At 43.4% G+C, this 25,050-nt stretch overlaps 1 protein-coding gene across 3 annotated transcripts in view; it reads right to left on the reverse strand.

Moving 5' to 3' along the window:
- The window catches only part of AMPH (amphiphysin), a 184,280-nt gene that overhangs the window by 9,719 nt on the left and 149,511 nt on the right, over window positions 1–25,050 (reverse strand). For 2 of the 3 annotated variants that reach the window (XM_072599089.1, XM_072599091.1), the window contains 6 exons: window positions 24,240–24,263; window positions 21,824–21,847; window positions 18,807–18,839; window positions 16,365–16,421; window positions 15,250–15,360; window positions 775–987 (listed from right to left, as the gene is read on the reverse strand). In XM_072599089.1, the coding sequence (XP_072455190.1) occupies window positions 775–987; window positions 15,250–15,360; window positions 16,365–16,421; window positions 18,807–18,839; window positions 21,824–21,847; window positions 24,240–24,263 (462 nt within the window). The remainder of the gene's footprint in view (window positions 1–774; window positions 988–15,249; window positions 15,361–16,364; window positions 16,422–18,806; window positions 18,840–21,823; window positions 21,848–24,239; window positions 24,264–25,050) is intronic. The other variant, XM_072599090.1, reaches the window with a different exon arrangement.

The following is a 25,050-nucleotide window of genomic DNA, read 5'->3' on the forward strand; positions in this document are numbered from 1 at the left end:
TTCTTTAGCTATTGTGGACCATGATGGTCCAGAAGAAGTCAGACAAGGGAAGAGTACAGTGGGAATCTCACCACCTTCTTATTAGAAGCATTTATTCATGTAAAGGCAGTCCAAAATTGCATTAGCTTTTTTTTGGCTCCCACACCACACCACTGACTCATATTGAACTTGTGGTCCACTGAAGCCCCAGATCTTTTTCAGAACAACTATAGTATACCATGCTTCCCTCATATTGTGAAGTTGATTCTTTTTTGTATCTAAATGCAAGACTTTACAATGATCTCTACTGATTTTCAGCCCAGTACTCTAGCCTATGTGTCAGCAAAATGCTGCCCATGACGCAAATCTGATCCACTGTCTTTTGAGGGGGGAGGGTAGAGGGTTCAATCTTTGAGCTATGAATGGTTTGCACATTTTAAAATACAATCATTTAAACACACAACATGCAGAAGGCTGAAATTGACCAAAGACCAGTCGTTAATCCTTGCTCTATCCTGTGTAGACAATTTTGGATCCTGATTCTGTCACCCACTGTGTTAATTATGCCTCCCAGCTTTGAAAATTTGATGAGCATTCCATGTATGGCTTCATCCAAGTCCCTGATAAAATGTTAAGTGGCACAGGGTCAAGTCAGTTCTCAGATAAGACACCACCAGCCTGACATCAGATCATTAGCAATCACTCTTGCCAATTCAGTGTCTGCAGGTATTCTCATCATTTCCTAATACACTACTTTGATCTCACAGGGCCGCCATTTTCCACCAGAGGCTTTACCTGGATCCCAGCTGCTTCCATTTCTTCTGTCCCAGTTCTATCGCCCTCGGTGACCTCCCTGGTCTCTTTAACAGCTTGGCTCTCAACGAGACTCACTGCTTCACCCAAGGGGAGGGCTTCACCTTCTGTGACAGCCTCTGGGGCCCCCTCGACAGCCCCCACTGGGGCTCCAGCAGCTGCAGCAACTGCATCAGTATCCAAGGCTGTCACTACCTACAAATAAGATGCCCAAAGAGGTGAGACCTGACCATTTGTGTGGGTACAAACTCAAATTTGGCCAAAATCTCATTCCTATTTTTTTATTCTACTTCTCCAGAGAACTCCTTGGAGTACTGAAATTCGCTAGAACCCAGTGTCCAGCTGAACACTGAATGGATATACATTAAAGTAAGAAATAAGCAAGGCTGTACCTAGCAATGACTTTGGGGCTGGCTAGATGACACAGTGGAGAGAGTGCTGGCCTGGAATCGGGAAAACTCATCTTCCTGAATTCAAATCTAGACTCAGACATTTAATAGCTGTGTGACCCTGGGCAAGTCACTTATCCCTTGTTGCCTTGGCTTTCTCATTTGCAAAATAAGCTAGAGAAGGGAAAAGCCAACCACTCCAGTATCTTTGCCAAGAAAACTCCAGATGGGGTACTGAAGAGTTGGACAGGACACCAGCAACAATTGGGGCTAGCTCCCATGGGATGTAGGCATTCCCGGATGCAATTTAGACCCTTTAAATTTCTTAGCTATAAAGAGGTTGCTAAGTCAAGGCCACCACCCATGGTGGGGTAGCCAGGAGATGAGCTGGAAGTGGGGGAAGCACACCCTTGGATGATGTTGTTTGTTTCTTCTTAATTTACAGTCACAAGCAAAGATTCAGAGGCCCTTCTCTTGTTATAGCTTTGAAATTAGGTCCTTTATATTCTCTTAAATCAACTTTTAAAACAACTTTAATGTTAAATTGTCTTCCTTGGAACTTAACAAAGTGGGTAGCATACTGCAAGTACTTTAACACATGTTTATTGAATGACTGAGTGAAAAGTTAAACAAAATAATATATTAATATAATTTATATATTTATATGATATGTTTAACATATGTGTTGCACTTTGCAAAATTTAAGGATACCATCCTCATCATCTTAGCTATCATCTTCATTATCACCATCACCATCACCATCATAATGAACACCACTGCCACCACCATCGCCATCATCACCACCAGTATCATCTTCATCACCTTCATCACCACCATCACCACCATCATCATCATCACTATTTCTGGTGCTCCAAGGTATTCAGAAGCACTTATTACCAAAAATACTTAACTTCACACTCTCTTGAAGGCTTAAAGGGAGGAAATCTTTTGGCTCCCAAGAGCTGCACTTTTGGCTACTAAACCTCTATCTATACAGTCAAAGTTTCACCAGTGAAAACCCAGGCAGAGGCAAGGGCACTGGTCTCTTACTCAGAACAAGAACAAGAAAGAAGAAACTGGAGCATTTGGCGGTGGAAGACCAGCAGTTCATTTTGTTGGTCTGTGCGTTCACTTAAACTACAGCTCTGTTTCTTCCTTATAGTAAGACACCAACTATTCAGAAGAACTCTTTGGAGAGGAATGCTTCTGGAGAGAAAAGTTTTCTGGATAGCTGAGAATTTATTCCTTCTAGTTTTTTGGACAATTGATCCCTTTAAAATAACTCAGATTTGTGCTGAAAGGCTTTGGGAAGACAGGGAAACTAAGGTCCATGTGGATGGGGTTCTGAATCGATCTTATTCTGGGAATAAAATTGAAATCATGTGAAAAAATCACTAAACTTTTCATTCCCTTTGAGTCAGGTGTCTCACTACTAAGGATATACCCCCAAAGAGTTCAAAGATAGAGAGGCAGGCCAGGTAGGTGCCAGAATATTCACAGACGCACTGGGGACTAAGAACCTGGCTTTGAATTCCTTCACCTCTCTGGGATGCCTCAGTTTCTCTTCTGTAAAATGAGGCCAACTGCACTCGTGGATTTCCTGGATTCCTCCTAGTCCCATCTCCTGCCCCGTGCCCCAGCTCACTCACATCCAAAACGCTGGCTAGTTCTATGATTGCTGTTATGAAGTCAGCAGGCCAGCAGAGGGAGTCTGTTTACAGAACTTTGGGCTCCTGACTGAGCTGGTTTCTGGAGAGCCCGACCCTGTTGGGTCCCACAGGGATGTGGTGGTCCAAGAAATGGGATGCAGCAACTAGAAAAAGGCTGTGGGGGATGAAGAGCTCAAGGGAACCAACGCCAACGTTCTGGGCAAGGCAAAAACAAAAGCCTATTTTCATGTACTGACATTCTACCTAGCAATCTTCTCCCATTTGTCCGGAGGCTGCTACTCCTTTGGGGTTCTGACAGGCTTTTGAGCTAGTTCCTCTTTATGAGAGACAGTGTGGCCCAGGGGCTAGAGGCTTGAGATCAGGAAGATATGGGCTCGAATCCTGCCTGGCATTGTCACTTAACCTCTCTGTGCTGAATTAGTTGCTTGGCTTATGAATGAAAGCCAACAAGGGGGCCCGTTTATTACAGACTTAATTTTGTCAGAAGATCTGGGGGAAAATGTGAACAGACTTTCCTAGACTGCCCATGATCTGGGGCCAAAGGATGGTAATAACATCAGCTTACACTGATTTGGTGAATATGAGAATTTACATTTACGGGTGAGATTTAGTTTCCTCTGCTGTGAAATGAGAACAGTGCCAGCAGCACCTAGAGCACAGGGTTGTTCAGACATTAAAATGAGATGCCTATCAAGTGCCTCATGAACTTTAGAAGCATGACACACACATAAGCATCGTTACTTCAACAGATAAAGGCTTTGGAGGAGTTTATCATCAAGTTGTTAGAACTGAAGGCAGGAGCACATTTGTTTGATTAGATTCCTATGATTAGGATCCTGTCTAGAGCTCCACTCATTTTGTTATTCAGTCGTTTCGGTCTTGTCTGACTCTCCATAACTCCATTTGGGGTTTTCTTGGCAAAGATGCTGGAGTGGTTTGCCATTTCTTTCTCCAGCTCATTTTACAAATGAGGAAACTGAGGCATAGGTAGGTTAAGTTATTTGCTCAAGGTCATGGAATGGATGTTTTTTATCTCATAGATAAAACTACAAAGAGTTTCCCAGAATCTTTTAAAGTTATTATTAATACTCCTAAAATGTATTATTACTGTCGTGGACGTCATCATCATCATTACTATTATTTTACACTCTTAGTCTGCTGCTTAAAGGAAGAACTCTAGTCCCTGCATGCTGCAGGAGGTGGCTACTACCACTAGAAATAATCCTGATTAAAAGACTGTTATTAGTTGTTTTAAAGAGCAGATAAATGAATCTGCTGAAAAGACGCTAAGATTTCAGTCTTTAGGAAGCCACATCACCCTATTTTTCTCTTTATGTTAAAATCGATAGAAACACCTTTTTTCAGTCTCTTGCCTTTAATTGTGCTGTTCGGGGTTCTGAGGGATTTGGAAACTCTGTGAATCCCAGTATCAAGGAGATTCTAAAATCGACCCACACCGGCTGCAGAGGGGGGTCTATCTGGGACACCCCTGAAGGCTCTAGAGCTCATCCAGCAAGCCCCTTAGAGACTTACATCTTAATTCCCAGAGCCCTCCCTCTCCTGAGGCATGAAACTCCAGCACTTTAACAGATGGCCCACTGAGGCATCTCACTACTCCCTCTCTAAGTTCATGCAAGTGGCTGCCTCCCTCTTCCCAGCAGCCTCCTTCATGGAAAAGAAATATGAGCTAATGGCATTCACAGTGGGGTCCTTACAGCCCTGCAATAATCATGAACAAAAGTTAAGGAAGGCAGGAGTAAATGAGTGTGTGTGGAAAAGGAGAAGATGCTCTGTTGCAGGAAGAAAGGCAAATAAAATAAAAGGCCTTGCTCACGGGTTGGGTTACAAAAGCTCATCAGCAATGACCAGGACCTCCAGTCATGAGTGGTAATAGGCCTCGGAGCCATTTCTCCTCTCCAGATTTCATTTTTCCTGCTACTGTGTGCCCATAACTAGCTCTTGATGATTGTGTGCTTGGCCACTTCTCCCCAGTCCAGCCAAGTTGATTTTTTTCTTTTCTTTTTTAAGTTTAAGATAATTTCCTGAAAATGCTTTTGGGGCACTTATTCCAAATGATAAACAAAGAAAATGAGAATGTCAATCCCTGTGAACGGGATTCCAGCCAGAGGGGGCATACTGTTCTTGGTGTCTGAGGGATCTCGTCCTTCCTAATGAGCTGCAGTGGCTTCCTGTAGTCTCTACAACCAAATACACAACTTGGGCCCACCCGACCTTTCTGCCTTTTTTACTCAGCCCTCTCCTTCCTGCCTTCTGTGGTTTAGCCAGACCTGCCTTCGTGCTGTTTCTCACACACAACATTCCACCTTTTTGCCTTGGCATAGTCTGAACTCTGTGCCCCCTCCACTTTGCCTCTTACAGTTCCTAGCTGAATCTACTGTCGTTTTCAATAAAGCCTGTTCTAATTCTCATGGCTGCCAGCTTCGATCGCCCAAATTACCTAGAACATATCTGGTACAAAGTAAACTCTTAATAATTCTTGTTACTTGATTAAAGGGCAGACTCTACATAAAAGATCTATGACCTCATCCGAGCAGGAGAGCAGCCCTTCTGTCCTTCAGTGCGCAGGAGCAATTTGGGATTAAAGCTCCTCTCCTGGAGTCAGACTGGTGAAGAGCTCTGAACCTGACTGGGCTGTTTCTGAAATTACAAGCATGCTGGCTGTCACAGGACTTGTGCTCTAGGAGGATGGAATGTAATCTCTGAAAGGGGCCTTGGACATCATTCAGCCCAACTCCCTCATTTTGCCAATGGAGAAATGGAGACAATATTCTCTGGTGGTAGGAATGCTGAGCAAAGAGCCCAGAGGCCTGGGTTCTAGTCCTGTCTGATGCCTCAGAGTGAGCTTAGGACATCGTCTGTTGCTGGTAGAAGGAAATCCGTTAATGAAGATCATTGTTCCTGTCCTGGGGGAGAAGAACTGTAGCTCCTTTTCCGGACCCTAAATACTCTGGTGCCAAATAGTATTGACTTGCCTATACTGAATGACAGAAATATCAATTTAACAGTTAAATACTTATCAAACACCTATTTCCCAGAACATTAGATATGCACAGGTGTGGGCACTGGAGACGAGTCAGGAAGGCTCTGGTCCAAATCCTGCTCCTGATCTCACCAGATAAGTGACCTTGGGCAAGTCACTTCACTCAAGGCCTATAAATTGAGGATCAGAATAGGAACTATACCTACCTCACTGGGTTGTCCTAAAGATCAAATGCATAGAGCTTTGTAGATTTTAGGGTGCTAGAGCAAAGCTCATTTTTAGGGATATTGTTCTATGTAATTATCCCAATAGCCCTGTAAGATAAATAGTGCAAGTATTATTGAGAGAGAACCTGGCATTATGGAAGCAAGACAAGTTCCAATCCCACTTCTGACACAACTTCCTGTGTGACTCTGGGCAAGTCATATGCCCTCTCAGCCTCAGTTTCCTGATTTGCAAAATGGGACTAATCCTATCTACGTTACTGACTTTGGAGCGTTGTTTGAGGACCCAAAGAAGATCCTGGATATAATGCTGTGCCAACCTCAAAGCCCAGCTCCATTATTGCCACAATTTCTTCATTTATATGCAGAATTTAGATACCTTTCTTAATATTCCAGAGCTAGATATACCGGGGTTGGAACCAATGCCTTGGCAACCTTCTTTCAAATCCAAGGTGTTTCTCCTATCATAAACCCAATCTGAGGTTTCCTGAAGTTTGCCAGCTCTAGTGGGTCCAGGGTCAAAGTCACTTGAACCCTGTAGATTGACCAGTCAATTGACAAGCATCTATTAATTGTCTTCTGTGTTCCACAGGAAAAACAGATTCAGGTCAGTAGCCTGAAAGTCCAGGGAACAGCCAGAGTGACCCAATCATTTTTTCAGTCCCTAAATAGAAGGATTCAATAGGCCAACAACATGTGATGGTAATGGAGGGCTGAGAAGAATATTAGCTATTTCCTCCTCCACATGGTCTAGACTTAAAATGCTACAGGTCAGAACTCTCCTTCTGCATAATTCATCAAGGCAGATTCCTCCAAGAGATTCTGTTCCTAAACATCTTTTCAAAGGGGAGGGAGACTGTCCCTTTCCATTTTATTGGACCCTCTCTTTCCCATGCCTGGAAAAGCATTTCTGAGTTTCTTTTCTAATAAAGGAATATTGGGAATGGTTGAACTTCACAGCCAATCCTTTCTCCATTTTAACCTTCTGTGGTTCCACCATAAACCCCGTGTCTGACCAGGTGCATGCACATCGCTACTGAGGTCAGCACAGTTGCCATAGCAACCCCCACCAGCTCCATCCAGTGAAAATGATAGGGTTTCAGAATCACCTTGTAGAAATGGATGGATTCTTGTGTAGATGGGCCAAAGTACAGCCCCAGAAGAAAGTTCAGAGATAGGGAGGGACTGCTCAGAAGCTGAGAGAACAGAGCAGGCCAATGGAAAGTCCCAAGGTCCTGAGGGTTTCCTGGGAGGGAAGGAGGGGAGAAGGGCCAGTAGAAGGTGTTTGGGATTCAGTGTGTCCACCTACTTCTATCCAAGAACATCTGTAGTCAAAAAAGACTCCAGGGAGAGGTGATGCTTGATTTCCTAGTCAGCCCTCTCCTCCAGGCTGCTGATGCCAGCCCCTCCCTGAGAAGAGTAACTTCCACTTCGGCTTATGTATCCTCCTTGCTTAGTACAGCATGCCTAGCACAGTGCTTGGCACACAATAATTGCTTTATAAATACTTGTTAGGTTGATTAGTTAATTGAGAACCACTGTCTAAATATTTAGAAGATGTCTCCCTACTGTGTGCTGGGCAATAGGGAGTACAAGAGAAGGGTAAGACAGGGTCATTGTCACCAGAAACACGCACTCTGCCTGATGAGGACCATGAAGACAAATTGATTTGGTTCAGTAAAAGGAAGCAATCCCTTATGAGTCCTATCCCAGGAAGCCCAGGAAAGCTCCATGTCCGGTGCTTCAAGTCAGAGAAGCAGACTGGTTTATGGATGACTGCTGATTCTTTGATTAAATGTTTAAAATAGAGAACTGAAGTAAGGAGGGGAGCTAATGTGGTGGATGAAAAAACCAGCGCTCCCACGCATCTCAATGAGTAGAGTGGTGAGCTGAACCCAAGAAGGAAAAAAATAACCCGGATCATCATGAAGTCTTAATATTGGACTCAAAATTCAGAGGCCTCAGTGTAGAATGGGGAAAGCACGGTCTGATTGTAGAAAACAAAAAACTACAAACGCCTAACATTTCAGTGACTGACAGTCAACAGGAGTCAGTCGCCTCAGTGACTTTGGGAGGCAAGAAAACCAAAGGGAACTTTGGCTTTGTTATGGCAGCCTAGTCCCCAAGACAAGGTGCTTGTGTCTGTGCCTCTGAACTCTGACCCAGATAGGACCCAGCTGGAAGCTGCAGTCAGTCCTGTGGGACCCTTGTGGAAGAGCATTGACAAGGTGGAGTAGGTCCCAAGGACCTTGACCAGGAGGGTCTTATGGGAGACAGCTTGGAGGAACTGGCTCCTTCCTTTGACTGAACTGCTCTGTCTGTCTGTCTGTCTTTTTATTAGAAGACAAAGAATGGGAAAAAAGCTGCAGAAAATCAGATGACATCTCTGGAAAAATGTGAATATATTGTTTAAGCTGTGGATACGTCAAGTAAAAAACTGATTTACTACAATTTACTAAAACAAAATGGAAACAGCATTATGGATGATGAATTCATTTTGGCAAAGGATGATGTGCTTTAAAAATGAATGTGCACCATTGGCTTGGTTTATTTTTCTGCTTTTCACTCTGAATCTTTCGACTTTTCCACTGAAATAAATATTGGAAAGATTCATCCCCTTTAGAGAAGATTAGTTTCCCCTTTAGGGCCAGATTTTACCAGAGGACCTATACAATGCGTTATTGGAACCCATATAGTTTGCTTTTCATTTCCCATAGGACTTTCTCTTATGTAAATAAGTAAAGAAGGTGTTCCTGGCCCAGGAAAGGAAATTAAATCAAAGAAGGCAAATGGAGAGACTGCCTGGTTTTCATATCAGTCCCAGTCTTCTCTATGGACTCCTGCTTCTTCCTCCTTCCCTTCCTCCCTCCCTCCCTCCCTCCTTCCTTTCCTTCCTTCCTTCTTTCCTTCCTTCCTTCCTTCCTTCCTTCCTTCCTTCCTTCCTTCCTTCCTTCCTTCCTTCCTTCCTTCCTTCACAATTGCATTTGTCTGCCCTTTTCATAACAACATTCTAATTTTGGTTTCATTCTTTTGGAAGAAAATCTAAAATAACTTTACAGTGATACTCAAGTGCTAAGGATGGTTTCTGGAAGAGGGCAGGTCAGCCCTGCAAGTGACTGATGACAGCAGTGGCAGTGGTTAATTAGTGTTTCAAATACTAAAGAGATTTGTATATTCTCTCCTACACAGCTCAGCATTAACTTAGGAATGAGCTTGTGGATTTTTCTTTTGAGAAAGGAATTCCAAGGCAGTTTTCTTAGATATCTTGGCCAGAAATGAGAAGAAAAGGTCATGTCTATATGGTGGAGGGGAAATATTTATTGTGTCTCTATCCCAAGTGCCTAGCACACTTATTTAGTTAGTTCAGTTGTATCCAATTCTTCATGACCCAATTTGGGATTTTCTTGGCAAAGATACTGGAATTATTTGCTATTTCCTTCTCCAGCTCGTTTTACGGATGAGGAAGTAAACAGGTCTGTTACTTTCCTAGGGTCACACAGCCAATAAGTATCTGAGACCAGATTTGAACTCAGGAAGATGAGTGTTCCTGACTTCAGGCCTGGCACTCTATCCACTGCAGCACCACATAGCCACCCTGGTACATAACTGGTCCTTAATGATGGCTTGTTGATTGGCTAAAGGGGAGAAAATTGGATTTAATTCAGTTGACCTAGATGTAAATACTAATTTTTTTCTTTCTGATTACCTGTGTGAGCTTCAATATAACTTTCCCTCTTTTGAGCCTCAGTTTCCTTATCTGTTAAATGAAGGAGTTGGAACAGATGCACTCCGAGATCCCTTTCAGCTCTAGTCAATGAGTCTATGATCTTATGTACATACAATGAAGGAACTGGATGAGATGGTCTTCTATCTTGGGCCACCATTATCCTAAGTAGTGTTTGGGATCCTTAAGTGGAAAAGAATGTTATACTATGCTCCTACAGAGGAGAGACCCAAGGAGAGAGCTGATATGATGCCTGGCTGTCAGAGTTAGCAACCTGGATGTTTGGCAAATAAAAAAAGTGAGATGAAATGGAGCTCGGCATGATGAGGACATCTTCCCAGTGTTCCAGCTGTTATTTATAGTCTGTGTGAGGAAGGAGAGAGAGGAGAAAAGGGAAAGCATTTTAAATTCCACAAACTTCAGGCTAAAAACAAAAGGACAACCTGAATATTTCTCAGTGGCCAAGGAGCCATCCATAGGCTACCATCCTTCACTATCTCTGGGGCTGCTTGGGGCTCCAGCAGCAGGGAGTGCTGTGACCATTGGCAGGAGTCCCCATCATGGGCTTAAACAGGATATGGAAATAATAGAAGGGAAAGAACCGTAACAAAACTGAATGTTATACAGTTATGAAAACCAAGATTGTCCCTAAAGAAGAGATGAGAAGACACACCTCCCTCCCTTCTTGGCTCAGACGTGGGGGTCTATGGATAGGAAACATAGCATACACTGTCCCATTTGGTGGATGTGTTGCTTTTTGGGGGGAGGATTGAATTGCTCCCTGCTCCTCCCATTTTCTTTTTAAATTTCTTGTTACAAGGGAAGACTGATTGGATTGGGGGAAGAGAGATGTTTGGAAATGAAAATTATGTAAAAATAAACTGTATCAATAAATATAATGTTAAAAGAAATTGGCATGCAATGGGAGCCATGGTGCAAATTGGCCCTGCCATTAATAAATGCTTCAGGTCTTTGCTGATTAGCCCACATGCCCTGGCATGAATGTCACCTCATCGGAGATGGGTAGGCTGTGAGTCAGGAATTTGGAATGTGGTTTAGAGAGAAATGAATGTAAGGGCCAAGACTGGAACTTGGGGGAGATGGGCAAGGAAGGAGGGGTGCACAGACAAGAAGACTATGTCTTGTCTCGGAGCATAGCATGTTTCTGCTGCTATTAACAGGAGTTTTCTGGGCCATACTGGCATTGGATTTGGGGGACACTGATGTGAAGGCCCTCAGAAGACCTCAAGGCTTCCCTCATATCCATGAAGTATCCTGAGGTCCATAACTGAGAGACACAGTCCATCCTAAACATCACCATTTCAACATTCATTCACCAAGAAAGCCCTTCCACTCTTTTCTCTTGCTTGCAATGCAGAGTGAAGAAGGGATTTGGGACTGCAAGAATTCATTTCTCTTTCCTCCTCCAAAAATGGTGTGGGGGGGCTGTACTTTGAATGATGACGGGAGGGTCTGTGGCCTCATTTTATTCCTTATTATTTAATGTGACTTTCTTTTTCAAATTAATTACTTATTTTTAACCATAACTATGATGTCATATAATTGCTAATAAAACAGTTTGGCCTTTTGGGGGAAGAAACTCAGGAGGATTGTGGGCTTGTAAGCATTAATTTGAGTAAATTGAAGCCCAAATAGGCTTTAAACACTTGGAAGGAGGGGTGAGTGGGAGGTAGAAAGAGGCTACAGATAGCAATGATTGTTTCTATAAATGTCACACTGTTGGTCCCAGGAGAAACTAGGCCTTCAGAAGGGCTCTGCTTCCTGTTTAAGGCACGGCCCTTAAGAAAGAAATCTAACCCAAATCTCTCTAGCTCTCATTGATTGGCCAACAAAAGGTCCCAGCCCAAGACTCACTTGGTCATTGTTTGGGCCCTGATCACTCACAGTGAAAATAGCAATTGTTTTTGTTTGGGCCAGAAACCCTGAGGGCCTTCCCCTCCCAGATTGATTTTTCTAAAAATTAGATGAAAGGTCATTCTTTGCCTTACTTCTTAACTATCCTTAAGCACTGAATGGGTGTTGCCTCAGACAAACTGAGACCTGGGAAACACCTTGGCTTAAAAAGGCCAAGGTCTTCCACTGCATCCAGGGCTATCTCCAGTCATCCTGATCTATCTTGCCAGTGGATCCAGATGCTTCTGGAGGAGAAAGTGAAGCTAGTGACTTTGCATGGCCTTGCCTCACTTAAATCCAATTTACTTGCTTTTCATGGCATGACTTTCCTGTTGTCATGGTTGTCTTGGAGAAAGAAGGACAAACAGCAGCTTCCTGTTGTGGAGGATAGCATGCTGGACTTAGAGTGAAGGGGTGCCAGGTTCAAATTCTGTTTCAGATACTACTACAACTGTGTGGCCATGAATAAGTACCCTCTTGGAAGCCTCAGTTTCTCCATCTCTAAAATCCAAGGTTTGTGATGGAAGGAGTCTTAAGATTCCTTTCAGCTCTCAGTCTTTAATCCTATGCATGACACTGGAATCAATTATCGTCATGCAAAAGTAATGAGTACACATGTCATACTATCTCTCAACTCCTAAGCAAAGTATTCACTTGGAAGAGGGAGAGACCTTTTCCTTGAGTTTCTCTTTCTTCTTTCTATAACTTCAATATCTCTTTTGGGGTAGAACCTCTGTTTTACTGTGATCTAGGGACAAGAGCACCAGCTGAGCCTTCATAAGACATGGGTTCAAGTCCTGACTCAGACATCTACTGTTTGATCTTGGGAAGTCATTTAGTCATCTGGGCCCTCAGTTTCCCCATATGTAAAAAATGAGGGGATTTGATTAGATGAAATCTGAGGTCCCTTATGGGGATTCAACATTCTATGATATAGTTCTCAAATAGAGGACCAGTGGTGCTATACTTTTGAGTGAAGTCTGGGTTTATTTGTAAAAATCACTGAACGGCATTATCTCCCCTAAGTCAACATTTTTATGTCTTTGGGTCACTACCTACAAGGAATTCTGATCAGATTCTTAAAAGGTCTTGGAGATGATGCTGAATATGGATTATTAAACAACTCGTCTATAATCACGTCCATCCCTTCCCTTCTCTGTATCTCCAGTCCCCATTATTCTACAAACATATATTAAGCACCTACTGTATGTAAGGCACTACTCTGAGAATGGGGATGGAAAGAAATGGTTCTTTCCCTCCCGCCGTTTGAATTCCAAGGTAGGAAAAGAGAATATACAATGTTCCAGTGGAAGACTAATGGATTTGGAGTATGAGAACCTCAGTTCAAATCTAAGTGCCACTATTTACTACCACTGTAACTGGACAATAATAATAACTGACATTCACGTAGTGTTTGGCAATATCTCTGTGAGATTTGTTGGAAGGCATTTGTTGGAATGAAGGCTTCTTCTAAGGAAGCGTGGTTTTTTGCCTTCCTTTGTAACTGCTAGGCTTAGCACTGTGACCTAGCACGGAGTAAGTGTTTAACAGACGATTGCTGATTGACTGACACCAAACTTCAATTTGGCATATTGTATCTTCCACCAAATGCTGCCCTTTGGGACTAAGCAGGACAAATTAAAGGGTAACATTTTATAGGGAAGGGCTATTTAAACAGAACGTGTGTATTTTGTCTTCCCAACCAGCACATGGTCCAATGGAAATGATTCAGACAAAAATAGGACAGATCCGCTCTACTTTTCTCTATCTAGTCTTCCTCCCATCACTTCATTATTTACATGACTTTATCCTGCTAGTCTATTAATAAATGGCAGATTTGACAGATGGTCTACACACCTTATTGCAAAGATGACCTAAGGCAAGTACAGCATGAACTTTCAATTCTGGCTATCAAGTCTCAAAAATGGTATTTTGGGTTACAAGGAAATTATTTTTTCATATTTGTATGATTTCTCAGGGAAACCTGTGTTAAATGGCACACTGATTGGAATTCTTCAGAGACCTTTTACTGTATTCCAGGAATAGACTGGTCTTCCCTCCCTATTGTATCTATAAGTCAATTTTCCTCAGTCTCACTCCTTGAATTTCAAATGTGTTGCACTGTCAAGTTTATTTCTGTTCAACCTCTACCCTTCCACTTCAGACTATGTTTCATAGCCGTATTTCATATCAGCCAGTATAGGCAGACTAGACTTGCATTGAGAACAGGTAATGGCACAGACACATGCATGTGTTCATAATTCACTATTTTAAATACTGTTTGGACACTTGCCAATCCAGGAAGTCAAAGCTACAACTCAGATCTGATCATCCTATTCATTAGTACATTGTAGGTGTTTTCCCAATAGATTAAATCAAGTTTCTTATTCATACTTTGTCCTTTGGTGTCAAAGATATTTCTCTGCTCACCACAGGTCATGCTTGACAAGGCCCTCTAGAAAATGTTCACTAGGAGTGGGGATATAAATTGTGTGTGGGTTGATTTTAGAGAGGAACCTTAGTGTTACTGAATAGAGAGCCAACTTGGGAGTCAAGAAAACCTGGGTTCAAGACATGCCTCTGACTTGAGGTAAATCACTGACCATGTCAGTGCTCTGGCAAGTTCTCTAAGACCAGAAGGAGCAGGTGCTGACCAGCACTGGCTTAGGGAATTCCTTCATCTAGGAGTTCCCTATCCCAGTGGAAACACAGCCCTCCCTCACTCAAAACAAAGTCAAGAGCAAGTCATATCATCATTTCTCTGTTGTCATGGTCTTCTTCAAAAATGAAGGATGAACACAGAAAACACAAGCTCAGCTTCTATCTCAATCCTTATAGAATGGTCTACATACAGGAATTCTTACCCTGGGATCTATGAACTTTTTAAAAAAAAACTTTTTGATAACTGTATTTTAATATAATTGATTTATTTTGTAATCCTATGCACTTTCTTTTATATTTTAAACATCATAACTCTGAGAAGATTCATCAGACTTCTACCAAAGGGGTCCATCGCTCTCTCTCTCCCTCTCTCTCTCCCTCTCTCTCTGTCTCTCTCTCTCTCTCTCTCTCTCTCTCTCTCTCTCTCTCTCTCTCTCTCTCTCTCTCTCTCTCTCACACACACACACACACACACACACACACACACACACACACAGCTAAGAACCATTTGACCATGAGGTACATCTGATCTGGTAAAAAGGGTCAATGGTGCAGTGTGTTTTACCCAGGAAGTCAGGTCTATAGTTGCTTGAACAGAACTGCTATCTTCTAGTAGTCTGAGTACCTTTACTTGAAAAGTAGCACCATTGGTCAGTGAATGAATGAGAGATGTGGAATGGAAGGGAGCTAAAAGATCAAGGGTACAACAAAACCTCCTTGAACTCTCTCTCAGCTGGGATATTCATGGTGGAAGCTGGTGACCACAGTGCTGTCTAAAGCAGAAGGATGGCATGAGAGCTGAATGGATGAATGAATGAAGAGATGACTCTGGTGGTGGGGAGGTGAGGATGGCATGGATGGATGGGACACTCACCTCAGCCTCCTCTGCTGCCTCACTAGGCTGGATGTCTTGGCCCTCAGCAGAAGCTCCAGCCAAGGGCTCCTCAGCTTTGGGTTCTGTGGGGGGCACTTCTTCCAACTCAGCCTTTGTTGGATTTTATTTTGGGGGTGGGTTAGGAGAAAGAGAAAATATGAAAAGTTTGACAACTCAGACTGATGGTGTCCTCTATCTGACCAGCTTTGGTGAATTCTCCAAACTTGATACCATTGGACTTCATGACACATCCATGCTAACTGGGCTCATGGCTTTCCTGCTGTCACCAAGATTTTTGGGTTCCTTTGAGCTTTCATAAATACTCATTTGGTGAATATTGTGCTAACCTGGGAACATGCTACAAAAAATGGGGGCCCCTTTCTGTGATTTCCCTGAGGGTGAAGGGCACATATTTCCAGAAAGGATCAATTTATAAAGCTGCATGTGGGAAACCTGCTTTCAGAGTACCCAGCTCTGAATGACCAAAAGCAGAATGAATGCTATGGAGGACCAGTTTCTAAGTCCAACAGGAGATACTGAAATAGGTGAAGATGGGATATCCTCATGGAAAAACAATATATTCAAATGAAAACAACAGATTTTTATATAAAGTACTCCATAAAAGTAGGACATTGCATGTGGAACTGGAAAGATAATCAGATAGCTGCTGAGTGGCCCAGGGGGTATAGCAATGGGCTTGGAGTCAGAAAGACCTGAGTTTTGACCCTGCTTAGAGGTCAATCTTTAGAGGTCTGGTGGCCTCTAAGGATTCTTACAACATTAATTTATGTCAATATTGAATCTATATAGAAGAATGGTCTGAAGCATATCAAATAAAATGGGTAAGATTATCAATTTTAGTGAAATAAAGATGGACATTTTTCCCACTGAAGTTCACAGACTCAGATTCAGAATCCTTGTTCTACAGGTGGCTAGGACTAAGCTGAGGAGTCAGAGAAACAACATTCCCCAGTTCTTTCACATGTTTGTGAGGAAGAGAGCTCCTGGACATCCAACATGATGAATCTCCGCCCCTGAGAGAATGAGTTGTCAGAAGAAACAGGGGAGGAAGAAAATGCTCATGTTTTCCTTATTTACAAACCAGAGCTACTTACCGAGGTATCCATCACAGTCTGGCTGGCGGGCATGGTGAAGAGGGAAGTGTCCTGAGGCTGGGCATTGGGAAGAAAGGGAGCTCTTAAATCACCAGCATTTTGAAAACTCTCCAAGAAAGCATTTAAATAATGTCACCTTAATGGATGTGATTAGAAATCTTCTAAATTCACAATAAAAAATCTAACAGAAAAAAAAAATCAGATTGAGCCACAACCTCTTGTGTGCTTGCACTGAATATGCATCTGGATTTGAAGAAACAACATAATGAGAAGAAAAAGATTACTAAAAATACATTCTCTTCAGCACTTGTCTGCTGCCAGTCTTATTCTGCCCACCTGTTGAGGCTCAGCTTGGTGCCTTCTGAGATCCAAAATGATGCATCTACTCGAAACTAGTGAGGTTCTAGATCCTAGACTTTGAATATGTACCTGTGTGTTGAGTATCTTGTGAATGGGTCAATGAGATTGACACACTAATGCCTTGGAGACCAAGAGGGCTCAGGATGAGCGCTCTTTTGTCCCTCTCTTCTCTTCAACCAAAGCCAGGAATCCCATCTGAGGGCACTCTCTTCTCAGTAGTTGTCTTAATCACAAGAACTGGGTCCTAATCCCCAAACCAGGGTTGCCCTGATCAGATAACACTTGGGGTATGCATTCAGTTAAAGGCAAAATTTAAGAGGGAAATAGATAACCCAGAGATGGTCCAATCAAGGGCCAAAGGATGGTGAAAGGTCTTGAGTCCATGTCATATATGGATCCATTGAGGGAACTAAGGTGTTTAACTTGGAAAAGATTCAGGTATCTGAATGGCTTTCACTACAGAAGAGGTTAGACTGTGTTCATCTTAGCCTCAGAAGAAAGAACTAGGAACAGAGTCAAAGTTGCAAAAGAGACAAAAAGAAAATTTCCTAACAGAGGTAACCACAAAGAGGATAGGATACATTGTGGGTAGTGGTTTGGCCCTCACCAGAAGACTTTAGGAAAAAGATGGCAGACTACAACTTGGGTCTATCATAGGGGGATTTGTTTAGGGTATGAGTTGGGTTAGATCATGGTTTCTCACTCTAGAGTCCATGAACTTGACTTTTAAGAAAAAAATTAATATTTCAGTATAGTTTGTCTCTTTTGTAATCTGATGTATTTTGTCTTATAAATTTTAAAACATAACTTTGGGAAGTGTGGGCTTCACCAGATTGCTAGAGGAGTCCATGACAGAAAAAAAGGTTAGGAGCTAGATGATCACTCAAGTTCCTTGCCAATTGGGAATTCTAGGATTGCTGCTATCATGCTTCCTGTCTCAACAGCTTCTCGGAAAACCACAGGCAAAATCATGTTTCCAAATGGCCCATCTGCCTTAAAGGAACTGAGGGTCCTTGGGTGCTTATATGGGTGCACTCTTTGCTGATGACAACTGTCTCTTCACTTAGAATGACTGGACCTCACTAATGAACACTCTGGTGGCAGCACCAATCTGACATCCTCTTCAAGTGGGTGGGTGTCTGTACGGTCCTGAGACTGGGGGATAGACATTGGTGGCCCTGGAAGCCAACTTGAAGGGAGGAATTCCAGAACCTTGGAGTAGGAAAGGGCATCAGTGGCCATCTAGTCCAACCCCTACCTGACAAAGCACAGCCCTGTCTGATAAACTGTCTTCTGGTTTCTGTGAAAACCCATTTCATCATCACAGGGCAAGCTCTAATCATATCTATATTGATATTGCACATAAATTACTTCTTTGTGGCTCATACTTATGTTTTCTCATTCTGCCTCTGAGGCCAAGAAGCCCAAGTCTGATTTCCCCCTTCCATAAGGTACCTTCCCCTTTCCCATAAGTCTAGGATATTCCAGATTAAATGATTCTAGTTCTTTCCATACTCCTATGAAGTCCTTCACTTTCCAGTTTCTCAATGCCTTTACCAAAACATACAATTCTCCACTTGGAGCTGAGCAGGGCAGGAACAGTGACATCATCATTTCCCTGGATGCACTATGGCTTTCGTTATTTTTTTTTTTTGTTTCCATACCTCTACATTGAGCTTCATGGAGGAATTTCTTGAGAAACTTTGTGAGTGCCTTTCTCAACATCTCCCTCTGCCTTCTTTATCTCCATCCCCCAGCCCTTCAATAGCAGCCCCACCTCCCTCTTTTGAGAGCAGAACCTGGTGAACCTTGAAGCCCAAAGAGATCATTCCATGTACTTATTCCCTATGTGACCTTAAGCAATCACAACCTTCCTGTGTCTCTCAACTCTCATCTACAGATGTGCGAGCTGGACTCTATGGCCTCCAAGGACACATCAAGCTTCAAGTACTATGAGCCTGTCATTTATGGTCTATGTCTTGACTTAAAGAAGCATCTGATCTACTCACTTGGCTACCCATTTATGCACATAGTTCAGTCATTGCTAGCCCAGAGCCACTCTCAGACTAATTCATTTCTTACCTGGGTGAATCCGTTGAAGGTGCCACTGGATGCCTAAGTGGAAGTGGAGACCAGAATGTATTACTTGTTAAGTCTTCACAGCCCTTGTTAACATTCATATAGTTTTATGTGTGGACAGGGAAAAGACAATGACACATCACCAATGAAACCAAATGGAGAGAAAGGGGAACATCCATGAGCTAGAGTACTTATGAGATGGAGGAGTCCACAAGGGAGCACATCTAATAGGCTGCTGACAAAAAAAGGTTCAATGCTCTTTCCAGTAATTTTTGGTGGCTATTTCATCATTCCCAAAGACTCCCTCCCTCAGCAATGGTGGCACAGCCCTAAGAGGTGAGCACCCAAGGTGAACCTTGTGGTCTCTCTACCATCAGACCATGGCCATCACTGTCCTGGTTATGATCAGAAGAGATTGCTCTGGTTTTTCTAAACAGCAATGTTAGAATTTTGCCCAGACGGAGATTTTCTCAATGTGTGTGTGTGTGTGTGTGTGTGTGTGTGTGTGTGTGTGTGTGTGTGTGTGTGTGTGAATATAAGTTATTCAGGCATTCCTCATCTGTAAGCACTTTGAGGGCACCAAAAATAGTGCAGAGACAAAAGCGGGCAGAGAGCCTGGACTGAATATCTGAGTTCAAACCCAAGCTCTACCACTATACCTATGTGACCTTAGGCAAGCTACTTATCCTCTCTGGGTCTCAGTTTCCTCCTGTGTCAAAAGAATAGCTTGGAGGAGAGGGCAGCAGGGGTCCTGTTCTAAATTGATGTCCCTATGAGTCATGTCTGCTCTGTTTACACTATGGCACCTTGAAAAGCAATAATCAGTCATCTCCACACTTGGTACCCGAGATGGGGGCACAGACTAGGACTCTTGAAAATGATCACTCTTTTTTTGGTCAACCTATTTGTATGGTCAGGCTGCACAGAGTTCAGAGGATGTAGGGTGGTTTGTCAAGGAGGTCAGCAAGGGCTCACTCAGAGAAGGAAGGCACGGACCATGGATGTGGAGGAAACACAAAGTAACAGCCTAAGGGAATCTTGGGCTAGGCTAGGCTACACACCAGGATAGGTACCTCTTCTTTCTCTGTCTCTACTTCTTGGTACAACACTCCATATCTCCGGTTAGCAATCTCATCTTCAGATAAGTCTGAGTTGTTGGTCTCACTGTCTTTAGGACTATTTGAACTCTCGGTGCTAGCATTTGGGGAGCTGCCCACGTGGAACAGAACCATGGGTCTTGCTAAATCCTGGTTTTGCTGATAGACATTCATGCTGGCCTGTTCCCCAGATAACCCTGTTTTCAAATGAGTCTCCAACGTCCTCTTGTTGGCATCTAAGCCTGCATCTTCCCAGCAACTACTGGAATCTCCCACGTCTTGGGTGGGCCACTGATTAACAAATTCAGGCCAATTATCCAAGCCATTGTTTGGGCCATCTGGTAGACCACTGAAGTCCCAGGAATCCTCATTATTCACAGTAGGGTCCCAGTTGGGTAACCAAATCTGATTTGCATCTAACCCCCAAGGATCTGCCTCTGAGCCTTCTGGCTTGCTAATACTATTTCCAATGTCTTGGGGGACTGCAGCTTCAATCCCTTCTCCCCATGAATCTTCTGCTTGACCTGAACACAGGTTATTACTACATTTGGCCACAGTATTGTCAGAAGAGGCAGACTCAACTCCGACTGGCAGGGCCATTTCATCCTTGCTGGGGATGAAGAAAGGTTTAGGGTCATCAGTGATGCCTACATTTTGAAGTGTGCTGACACTGCCACCTTCAAGTTCATGAGCAGTCTCCTCTGTACTGCTCAGCCCAGCATCACAATGGATGTTTGCCAGACCCACAGGGTCTTGGCCTAAATGATGTACCATCTCTAGGTCTGGAGGAGCTACAGAAGTTCCTTCCTCCATAACTAAAGTCCATTCTACAGTGCTAGTACCCTCAATATTTGCCACATGCTCTGTCTGGTGCTCTTGACTCCAGATGCCTAAGGCATTCTCAAGCTCAGTTTCAAGCCCCTTGACAATTTCACACTGATTGATTATTAGTGGCACTTCAGCCTCTAACCCTTCGACCTTACCTATAAGTTCATGTGGAGGATCTCCTCCCTCTAATTCTTTGCCTCTGTGTTCCCTTTCCTCAAAAGAACCTTCCCCTGAGGAGAATCCTGTCACACAAATAATGTCCTCCTCTGTGATTGTGCATGTCTCCTGGCCTCCCCTTTCTCCTGTCTCAGGCTGCCATGTGTCTCTGCTTCCTCGACTTTCCCAAGCTTCCTCTTCACACGCCTCTGCACCTTTTATCCCTTGGGTGCTACCATTGCTGGTGTCTACCTTTTCACGTGTCTCCAAGCTTCCCCATAGTGATTCTTCCACCTTTTCTTCCTCCTTTGTCCTTTCCACACTTGGGTGAATTTCTTCTCCAAGGTCTCCAGCTTCCACAACTGGCATCTCAGAGTCTAGTAAGGATTCAGAAAGCTGTTCCATCTCTGGACTCAGACTCCTGGCAAATCCAGCTTCTGGCTCACCCTCTGGGGAAATCAATGAGTTTTCTTCTGTAACAGCTGGCCTTGCCATGCTCTGCTCTGCCCCAGGCTCAGGTACGGTTTCCTCTCCAGAGTCACCTGCTGTAACCTCCTGGCTCATACTGTCTGTGCTAACATCTAGGCCCCAGATGAATGACCCTAGGTCACTTTGGGGGTCAGGCATGTCTTCGGCTGACCCGAGGTCTGGAGTTTCCTCCATGATCAGGTTACACAAGGAAAGGCTTTTTGAAGCGTCAGGCTTTAGAGCAGGCAGAAGAGCAAAGGGGGAAAAAACAGAGTAAGATGAATTTTGTCATGGCAAGAGCAGGTGAGAAAACATAGAGAAGCTAGCGCAGACATGGGGGAAGGCACCTCAGACCATGGGGGCACCTGGTGAGGTCATGAGAAAAGCCACTCATCTTTGTAAGGGACAAGAACACAAGCACTGAACACTCATCACTACACCAAAGTAAGGAATTTCACAAAGTCAACTTACCGGCTGGACCAGTTCACTGCTTGTCTGTGGGGAGGAAAATCAGACACATGAGGCAAGAGAAAGACATGACAAAGACAAGAGTTGGGCATGACAAATTCAAGGCAGCAAAGATTTATTAGGGGCCTACTGTGTCCTAGCCACTGTGTTGGACTCTGGGGATACAAAAACAAAAGTGAAAATCGCAGCCTTCTGGGACCTTACCTTCTAGCGAAGGGAAATGCACATTCAGAGGAAGGTAAAAATAAAGAAAATAAAATTAATTTTGAGAAGGAGAGAGAGCTGGCAATGCTGAGGAGATGGTAGGAGGTGGTCAGTAAAGGTCTCATGTAGGAGGTGGTACCATAGCTTTGCTTGGATGAAAGCTATGTCTTGTATGCATGGGAGTTGGGGTAGTTACCCATCTGGACCTATGGCACTTTTGGGTTTTGTTTCATCCCTTTGCCAGATGAAGAGGGACAGAGTTGAAACTTTTAAAGCCAGTGCTGGCTTCCCAAGGGTGGCTTATCAATGTGTACACAATCTTTACTTTAAAAGAAGAAGCAGTATGCAAAATGGCCTAGCTGTGAAGGGGCATCTCCGTTTCTAGAATTACCAACCACTCTTTTAAGTCAGACCCTGACCAAAAAAGTAACCCTCACTTTTGAATCTTACTGGGACAGCTGAGTGAGTTGGCCAGTAGATCTCACAGATAGAACTATGCACTTCACAGAGGATTTTCCTCACAGCCCTGGGAAGTACAGTCATAATTATATCCATTTACAGGTGAGGTTCAGAGAAATTAAGTGATCTTATGACTCATGATCATACAGCAAGTGAGAAGCAGAGGTAGGGATTTGGACCTAGGTCTGATCCAAAGTCCAGGGAGATACTCTGCTCTGCTCTCCATCTCTGGCTCTGAATAGTCTAGAAGGAAATGACCTTCACTATCAGCCATCTTGGCACTGATGGCCATCTCCATGACAACCCTGCATAAGCAAGCTGGGAGGCATCAGTAATGGGGATGATCCCAGGTTTTAGTTTTAATATCTCCTCATTTCCTAAATGCCAGGCAGGAAGACGCATAAAATCTGTGAGGGAGCATGAAGATGTGCCTAGGACATGGGGTCTTACCCTGAGGTCTCTGAATTTATTTATTTTTTAATATTTTGGTCACTGCATTTCAGTATAAGTGATTTCATTTGCAAATTTATGGATTTTATGGATTTAAAAAAAACGTTATCTAAGAAAGGCAGAGTCTAGCTTCACCAGACTGCTGCCAAAGTGGGCAGGAAGCACAAAAAAAGGTACAGAACCCCTCGGTCTAGAACATAATTGGACACCAATTGTTTCAGATACAAAAAAACCTACATTTTAGACATTTTTTCATTCTCATTCTGAAGCCTCAGTTGAGAAATGAGGCCTCTCGTCTCACCCCATCGCCCCTGGGTGACACTATGCCAACTAGAGTCATGCCAAGAGGCACAAAGACTTAGGCATACAGGCTGTAGTCACTATGTTCTAGGCATCTTAGTGACATAGAGAAGAAACAGACATATTTGGAGTCAGGACAGTCTGAGTTGAAATGATGCCTGAAGCACTTTCTAGCTATGTGGCTCTTGGAAAGTCACTCACTGTCTCCCAGGCTGATTTTCCAATTTGTAAAAGGGGGAGGAGAATAGCACCTACCCCGTGGGGCTATTGTGAGGACCAAATGGGTTAATATACGGCAGGTGCTTTGTAAACCTGGAAGGGCTGTGTAAAGGATAGTAGCAGTAGTAGTAGCAATAGTAGTAGTAGCAGTAGTAGCAGTAGTAGTTGTAGCAGTAGCAGCAGTAGTAGTAGTAGTTGTTGTTGCTATAACAACAATGCTATTATTATTATTTATTGTTGTTTCTCTGCCTTGTAAACCTTGAATTTTCTATTCTTTTCATCTTCTTGACCGTCTATGAATCTTCTGACCCAAAGCCATCTCATTCAGAGCTCATTTTGAGCCACTTAAGACTGAGGGTCAGGGTGGTAGAGTAGAGAGATGGCCTTTAAGCCAGGAAGTCCTGACTCCAATATACACTACAAGACAACTCCCGGGGTCCTAATCAATCCCAAAGGCTATGAGCTAAGATGAGTTGCTAGCATGGGTCAGGGGAAGGAGTTTCCATGCTGGGAATCCCCCCTTCACATTGGTAAAATCACAGATCCAGACCTAAAACAAGCAAACAAACACACTTTAGGTGGGCAATGGTTTGAATGAATGGCGGACCTCCAGAAATAGAGCGTACCTCCAGCAATCTGGTAATGGTTCTAGGGAGATCAGATTTGGGAACCAATGACATAATTTTAGCTTTCCTTGAACAAAAGTTTGGGTGAAGAATTTCAAGCATTATAAATTTTCTGGTGACCCAGAGATATCAGCTTATATAATCCTAAGTAAAAGTCTTACCGTCCACAAGTCCCAAGGCAATGTCTGTAAAGAAAAAAAGAAGATATTGTCAGTCCACACAAACAAGAGGCTGTGGGAATGTCAGGTTCAGTGGGTTCCTAGTCAAGCAGTCACTTGGTTTCTCTCAAGGTCTGAGGTCTGGGGAATTCTTTACTCAATGCACCCTATCAACATTGGAAGTAAGAAAGGAGTATGCACAGATAATGAGTATTAGGATATCTGCCCTGAGGAAGAGGAAATCCAGGAATTCAACACAACCAACATTCCTTACTCTGCATTAGGTACATGGGGCACAAAACCAAAATAGGCACATTCTGAGTATACAATCCAGTAGAAGGGCAAGTGCATGTATGCCATCATTCAACCAATAAGCTTTATTTCCTGCTTATTATGTACTAGTCACTATGTCAGCTGCTGGGATTACCAAGACAAGTGATCTCATCCCTTCCTCCAAGGAACTTACCATTGGTCCCATAAAAACCCAAAACCACATGGTATATCTATGCATAGAGAAGGTCAGCAACCTGACACAGAGGGGCAGAGAGGAGGCACCTCTAGGTGGAAGGGGCAGGGAAGGCTTCATGGAGGAGCTCACATCTGAGCTGAGCCTGAAAGAAGGAAGCAGAGACAGAAGCACTTGGATTCTCAAAGTATAGAAGCAGGACATGGCAGGATGGTTTGAGGAATGGTCTGAGGAGATTTCAGTTGGACTGGAGCACCCAGTGCCATGTAACAAGATTGAAAACTAGCTTGGAATCAAATAGTGGAGATCTTTGAATGACAAGTTAGAATTCGGATTTTATTTGGTGGA

This window comes from Notamacropus eugenii, chromosome 3 (genome assembly GCF_028372415.1).
Source record: "Notamacropus eugenii isolate mMacEug1 chromosome 3, mMacEug1.pri_v2, whole genome shotgun sequence".
NCBI lineage: Eukaryota > Metazoa > Chordata > Mammalia > Diprotodontia > Macropodidae > Notamacropus > Notamacropus eugenii.